Source organism: Clupea harengus, chromosome 9, assembly GCF_900700415.2.
Source record: "Clupea harengus chromosome 9, Ch_v2.0.2, whole genome shotgun sequence".
In the NCBI taxonomy this organism is placed as follows: Eukaryota; Metazoa; Chordata; class Actinopteri; order Clupeiformes; family Clupeidae; genus Clupea; species Clupea harengus.
This window is the reverse complement of record NC_045160.1, coordinates 25,833,651-25,841,150: the sequence shown is the minus strand read 5'-3', so window position 1 is coordinate 25,841,150 and position 7,500 is coordinate 25,833,651. Positions and strand designations below refer to the sequence as shown.

Genomic DNA, 7,500 nt, shown 5'->3' with positions numbered 1-7,500 from the left:
TCATGCACAAAACTTACATGCAGACATAGAGTATGCACACACACACACACACACACACACAAGGCATAAAACACACACACACTCATGCTCACACACACCACACATATACCTCAGCACTCCTTCCTCACTTCATCCTCTTAGTGAGTGGTTCTTCTCTGATACCGAGAGTGGCCCAGGCTCATACACTGTTCCAGGAGAAACGTACCATTGGTGGGATTCTATTGGATCCCATGTCTTGCATTCCTATGTCAGTCTGGCAGATAGGTTTCAAATGTGTACCCTGTAAACACAAACAGACTGATGAATGAAATGTTATTTTCCTCTTGTGTGTGTGTGTGTGTGTGTGTGTGTGTGTGTGTGTGTGTGTGTGTGTGTGTAGGCACAGGTAGCCTTCCTGCAGGGAGAGAGGAAGGGGCAGGAGAATATGAAGCAGGATTTGGTGAGGAGGATCAAGATGCTGGAGTACGCCCTCAAACAGGAGAGGTGAGATACGCACACACAGTCACAACCAATCCCCATCCTTGACACACACACACACACACACACACACACACACACACACACACACACACAGATGCTGCCTCTGTGTAATGATTAGTATTAAATTATAGTAGTGTGAGGTGATTTATGATGATGTGGTGATGATGAAGACTATTACGGTAGTGGTGGTGGTGATGATGAAGACTATTACGGTAGTGGTGGTGGTGGTGATGACGATAGTGTTAATGATTTTGATGGTGATGGTGGTGGTGGTGGTGGTAGTTACTGTGACTGGTACTCTGTGTGTCTGACCTGTAGACTGTGTGTGTGTGTTGGTAGTGTGTGTCTGACCTGTAGACTGTATGTGTGTGTGTTGGTAGTGTGTGTCTGACCTGTAGACTGTGTGTGTGTGTATTGGTAGTGTGTGTCTGACCTGTAGACTGTGTGTGTGTGGTGTGTGTGTGTGTGTGTGTATTGGTAGTGTGTGTCTGACCTGCAGACTGTGTTTGTATTGGTAGTGTATGTCTGAACTGTGTGTGTGTGTGTGTGTGTGTGTGTGTGTGTGTGTTGGTAGTGTGTGTCTGACCTGCAGACTGTGTGTGTGTGTGTGTGTGTGTGTGTGTGTTGGTAGTGTGTGTCTGACCTGCAGACTGTGTGTGTGTGTGTGTGTGTGTGTGTATTGGTAGTGTGTGTCTGACCTGCAGACTGTGTGTGTGTGTGTGTGTTGGTAGTGTGTGTCTGACCTGCAGACTGTGTGTGTGTGTGTGTGTGTGTGTGTGTGTGTGTGTGTGTTGGTAGTGTGTGTCTGACCTGCAGACTTTGTGTGTGTGTGTGTGTGTGTGTGTGTATTGGTAGTGTGTGTCTGACCTGCAGACTGTGTGTGTGTGTGTGTGTTGGTAGTGTGTGTCTGACCTGCAGACTGTGTGTGTGTGTGTGTGTGTGTGTGTGTGTGTGTGTGTGTGTGTGTGTGTGTGTTGGTAGTGTGTGTCTGACCTGCAGACTTTGTGTGTGTGTGTGTGTGTGTGTGTTGGTAGTGTGTGTCTGACCTGCAGACTGTGTGTGTGTGTGTGTGTGTGTGTGTGTGTGTGTGTGTGTGTTGGTAGTGTGTGTCTGACCTGCAGACTGTGTGTGTGTGTGTGTGTGTGTGTATGTGTGTGTTGGTAGTGTGTGTCTGACCTGCAGACTGTGTGTGTGTGTGTGTGTGTGTGTGTGTGTGTGTGTGTGTGTGTGTGTGTGTGTGTGTGTGTGTGTTGGTAGTGTGTGTCTGACCTGCAGACTGTGTGTGTGTGTGTGTGTGTGTGTGTGTGTGTGTGTGTGTGTGTGTTGGTAGTGTGTGTCTGACCTGCAGACTGTGTGTGTATTGGTAGTGTGTGTCTGACCTGCAGACTGTGTGTGTGTGTGTATTGGTGATTCTCAGGTCCAAACACCAGAAGCTGAAGGGTGGCAGTGACCAGAGCCCAGGAGAGAAGAAGCCAGAGACAGAGGCAGAGCCAGGTATCACTACACACACACACACACACACGCGCAGACACACACACACACACACACACTCACACGCGCAGACACACACACATACACACACACGCGCAGACACACACACACACACGCACGCACGCGCACACACACACACACAAATACACGCGCGCAGACACACACACACACACACATACACGCGCGCAGACACACACACACACACATACACGCGCGCAGACACACACACACGCGGACGGACGGACGGACGCGCAGACAGACAGACACGCGCAGACACACCGACACGCACACCCACACTCCCATAGATGACCCAATATACATACTCAGTTCTGACCGTACCACATGTGATGCAGCCGTAGTGTAGAGGGCGTGGTAGGTATGACTGTTAACCCTTGCCAATGAGACACACACACACACACTCACACGCACACACATACATGGCACTTACACACACACATATAGACACGTAGTGTACAGGGCGTTGGAGGTATGACTCTGATATACAGTGATAATCAGCAAGGGTTAACACACACAGTGTGAACGCATTGGTGCCCTCGCAATGTTTCATGCCATTATTACATCACCTCCTTGTTTGATTGACACCTCCTTTGCCTCTTAGTACCCAATGGGCCGCCTGCGGAGTCTGACTCGGAGCCAGCCAATCAGATGTCCTGGAAGGAGGGTCGTCAGCTCTTGCGCAAGTGAGTGTCAGTGCATCCATCCCCATATTAGCATGAATATTAGCGGCTGTGGAAGGACCTGCGGCTGCATTAGCATTTAGCATTAGCTCTGGGTGTGTTGGAGTGCACTGTGAAGAGAGAGCATCCCTTTGGACATGGCTAATCATTAAATCACTAAAACAAAGATATTGGCCACCTACTGACCTTTATGTTTGTGTGTGTGTGTGTGTGTGTGTGTGTGTGTGTGTGTGTGTCTGTGTGTGTCTGTGTGTGTGTGCGCGTGTGTGTGTGTGTGTGTGTGTAGGTACCTGGAGGAGGTGGGCTACTCAGACACCATCCTGGACATGCGCTCCAAGCGTGTCCGCTCCCTGCTGGGCCGCAGCAGCCCCGAGGCCAACGGCCCCCCCCCTGCTGAGTCCCCCTCAGAGCCAGAACCCCTCGCAGCCTCCGAGTCCCTGCTGGTCAGGCAGATCGAGGAGCAGATCAAAAGGTCAGACACACACACACACACAGATAATAATTCATTTAACACACACACTGCATCTCATACAACTATCACACAATATGAAAATGTGTGTATTTGTATAAACACGCCTGTGTCTGTTCTCAAATGTGTGTGTGTGTGTGTGTGTGTGTGTGTGTGTGTGTGTGTGTGTCCTGTGTGTGTCTGTGTGTGTCTGTGTGTGTCTGTGTGTGTCGGTGTGTGTCGGTGTGTGTCGGTGTGTGATGGTGTGTGTCGGTGTGTGTCGGTGTCTGTCGGTGTGTGTCGGTGTGTGATGGTGTGTGATGGTGTGTGTCGGTGTGTGTCGGTGTGTGATGGTGTGTGTCGGTGTGTGATGTGTGTGTGTCTGTGTGTGTGTCTGTGTGTGTGTCTGTGTGTCTGTGTGTGTGATGGTGTGTGATGGTGTGTGTCGGTGTGTGTCGGTGTGTGATGGTGTGTGTCGGTGTGTGTCGGTGTGTGATGGTGTGTGATGGTGTGTGATGGTGTGTGATGGTGTGTGATGGTGTGTGATGGTGTGTGATGGTGTGTGATTGTGTGTGTGATTGTGTGTGTGTGTGCAGGAACGCTGGTAAGGAGACCACTAAGGAGAGGGTGGGGGGCTCTGTGCTGGATAAGATCCCCTTCCTGCACGGCTGTGAGGACGATGATGAGGATGACAGCGATGAAGATGATGATTTCCGGGGCATGGCCACCGACTGCATCGATGGGTCCCGCAAAAACAAGAAGACACAGGGAAAGGTGAGACACACACACACACACACACACACACACACACACACACACACACACACACACACACACACACACACACACAAACAGATTGATAAACACACTGTAGTGAAGGGAAAGCGTAGTCACCCCACCCGGACTTGAACCTGGGTCTACAGGGTGCCAAACATGCACTCTGACCACAACGCCAAAGAGCCAGGCTCGTCAGAGCACCTACTCATCTGTAGTGACGGCGCATCGTCACAAACACGTACACACACACACACACACACACATACTCTGTTTGATTAGTCAAGTCACTTTATTTATAGAGCACATTTTAAAACGGGAGTTGAATGAAAGTGCTTTCCAGTCGAGGTAACTATAATTAACAATAAACAATTGAAATTTTAGATAAGAATGCACATAAGAGTGTGTGTGTGTGTGTGTGTGTGTGTGTGTGTGTGTGTGTGTGTGTGTGTGGTGTGTGTGTGTGTGTGTGTGTGTGTGTGTGTGTGTGTGTGTGTGTGTGTGTGTTCTAGATGGGTGCTGAGCCCCTGACCCCAGACCTTGACCCTGAGGATGACGATGATGAAGAGGAAGAAGATGACTCGGAGGACGCCCTAAGTGAGTTTGACTTCCTGGGCTCCGGAGAAGAGGGAGAGGGGGCAGGAGAGGCCCGCATTTCTGGAGACGGACGAGAGCTAGGTAAACACACGCACACGCACACGCACACGCACTCGCACTCGCACACACACACACACAGACTGATAAATAGACATACACACAGCCCTTGAATATTTAAACCTCTTGCTGTTGAGATGAATATTCCCCATAAGAACAGATACATTATAAAAAGTCATTGACATAAATTACTCCACTGCAAGCTACAGAAAAAAGGGTGTGTGTGATTGTTGTGTTGTAGTGTGTGTGATTGCTGTGTTGTGTGTGTGTGTGTGTGTGTGTGTGTTTGTTCATGTAGTTAACTGTAAATAATGAGTTTATGCATCTCCTTTTGCCCGTTTGTGTTTTCCTGTGGGTGTGTTTGTGTGTTTATATATTGTTTGTTTAGATGTGTGTTTATGTTTAAATGTCTTTGCATGAATATTAATGTTTATCTATTGTTGTTGTGTGTGTCTGCGTGTGTGTGTGTGTCTTTGCATGTGTGTGTGTAGAGAATCGCAGGAACAAGATGCAGGGTATGATGTCGGATTTTCCCTCCAAGCCCACCCCACCCCCCTCTATCCCTGGCCAGGCTCGTCCTGAAGGTACTGTCTTCTCTCCTCTCTCTCCTCTCCTCTTCTGTCCTCTCTCCTCCTCTTCTGTCCTCTCTCCTCCTCTCTCCTCCTCTTGTCTCTTCTCGCCTCTTCTTGTTTCCTCTTCTCTCCTATTCTCCTCCTCTCTCCTCCTCTTCTGTCCTTTCTCTCCTCCTCTCTCCAATCTCCTTTCCCTCTCCTCCTCCTCTCTTCTGTCCTCTCCTTCACTTCAATCTCCTTTCCCTCTCCCCCTCACGTTTCTTCTTCTCTTCTCCTCTCCTCCTCCTCTCTCCTCTCTCTCCTCCTCTCTTTAAGACTGTAACTAGTGTTCCTTGGTGATTTCGGTAAACTTCCCTTGTGTCTATATTTTCCCATTTATTTTCTCTGTGTTGGCATGACTTCCTCTCCTCAAACTCCATACAGTTTGTGCAATAGAGTTCTCATTACTGCCTCTGACACTGCCCTCCCACACTGCAGGGGGTGCAATAGAGTTATCATTACTGCCTCTGTCACTGGGTGCAATAGAGTTATCATTACTGCCTCTGTCACTGCCCTCCGACACTGCAGGGGGTGCAATAGAGTTATCATTACTGCCTCTGTCACTGCAGGGGGTGCAATAGAGTTATCATTACTGCCTCTGTCACTGCAGGGGGTGCAATAGAGTTCTCATTACTGCCTCTGACACTGCCCTCCCACACTGCAGGGGGTGCAATAGAGTTATCATTACTGCCTCTGTCACTGCAGGGCAGGGGGTACAATAGAGTTATCATTACTGCCTCTGTCACTGCAGGGCAGGGGGTGCAATAGAGTTATCATTACTGCCTCTGTCACTGCAGGGGGTGCAATAGAGTTCTCATTACTGCCTCTGTCACTGCAGGGGGTGCAATAGAGTTATCATTACTGCCTCTGACACTGCAGGGGGTGCAATAGAGTTATCATTACTGCCTCTGGGTGCAATAGAGTTATCATTACTGCCTCTGTCACTGGGTGCAATAGAGTTATCATTACTGCCTCTGTCACTGCCCTCCGACACTGCAGGTGGTGCAATAGAGTTATCATTACTGCCTCTGGGTGCAATAGAGTTCTCATTACTGCCCTCCGACACTGCAGGGGGTGCAATAGAGTTATCATAACTGCCTCTGTCACTGCAGGGGGTGCAATAGAGTTATCATTACTGACACTGCAGGGGTGCAATAGAGTTCTCATTACTGCCCTCCGACACTGCAGGGGGTGCAATAGAGTTCTCATTACTGCCTCTGTCACTGCAGGGGGTGTAATAGAGTTCTCATTACTGCCTCTGTCACTGCAGGGGGTGCAATAGAGTTCTCATTACTGCCTCTGTCACTGCAGGGGGTGCAATAGAGTTCTCATTACTGCCTCTGTCACTGCAGGGGGTGCGCTGGGCTTCTCATCTGACGTCTTCATCCTGGACGCTGTTGGAGGGGGAGACATGAACCTTGGCGAACTGGCTGACCTCACCGTTGCCAACGACAACGATCTCACCATCGACGTAGGTTCTCCCATCTCTCTCTTCTCTCTCTCTCTCTCTCTCTCTCCCATCTCTCGCTCGCTCGCTCGCTCTCTCTCTCTCTCTCTCTCTCTCTCTCTCTCTCTCTCTCTCTCTTCCATCTCTCTCTCTCTCTCTCTCTCTCCCATCTCTCTCTCTCTCTCTCTCCCATCTCTCTCGCTCTCTCTCTCTCTCTCTCTCTCCATGATACACTTCTGTTCAGAGCAATTATCAGAAATCTCCGCAGCATCTGATGAAGATCTGCTCCAGAGAATATGCTGCTGGTCAACTTCAGTATCAAGTGTTCAGGCCCTCATCCAACCCAGCCACTGCCTTCACAAACAGCTGTAGGGTTCAGTATCAAGTGACAGGAGTGCACTACTCTCATGGGGACAGGTGTGTCTTAGGCACTACTGTCATGGTGACAGGTGTACACTACTCTCATGGGGACAGGTGTGCACTACTCTCATGGGGACAGGTGTGTCTTAGGCACTACTCTCATGGGGACAGGAGTGCACTACTCTCATGGAGACAGGTGTGTCTTAGGCACTACTCTCATGGGGACAGGTGTGTCTTAGGCACTACTCTCATGGGGACAGGTGTGTCTTAGGCACTACTCTCATGGGGACAGGTGTGTCTTAGGCTCTACTCTCATGGGGACAGGTGTGCACTACTCTCATGGGGACAGGTGTGCACTACTCTCATGGGGACAGGTGTGTCTTAGGCACTACTCTCATGGAGACAGGTGTGTCTTAGGCACTACTCTCATGGGGACAGGTGTGTCTTAGGCACTACTCTCATGGAGACAGGTGTGTCTTAGGCACTACTCTCATGGGGACAGGAGTGCACTACTCTCATGGAGACAGGTGTGTCTTA

The 7,500-nt window shown here is 49.7% G+C and overlaps 1 protein-coding gene across 1 annotated transcript in view; it reads left to right on the top strand.

Moving 5' to 3' along the window:
* The window catches only part of strn4 (striatin, calmodulin binding protein 4), a 25,124-nt gene that overhangs the window by 9,110 nt on the left and 8,514 nt on the right, over positions 1-7,500 (top strand). Inside the window, exons 2-9 of the mRNA XM_031573962.2 lie at positions 380-483; positions 1,898-1,974; positions 2,591-2,672; positions 2,956-3,141; positions 3,714-3,891; positions 4,404-4,569; positions 5,037-5,129; positions 6,509-6,627. Of these exons, the coding sequence (XP_031429822.1) occupies positions 380-483; positions 1,898-1,974; positions 2,591-2,672; positions 2,956-3,141; positions 3,714-3,891; positions 4,404-4,569; positions 5,037-5,129; positions 6,509-6,627 (1,005 nt within the window). The remainder of the gene's footprint in view (positions 1-379; positions 484-1,897; positions 1,975-2,590; positions 2,673-2,955; positions 3,142-3,713; positions 3,892-4,403; positions 4,570-5,036; positions 5,130-6,508; positions 6,628-7,500) is intronic.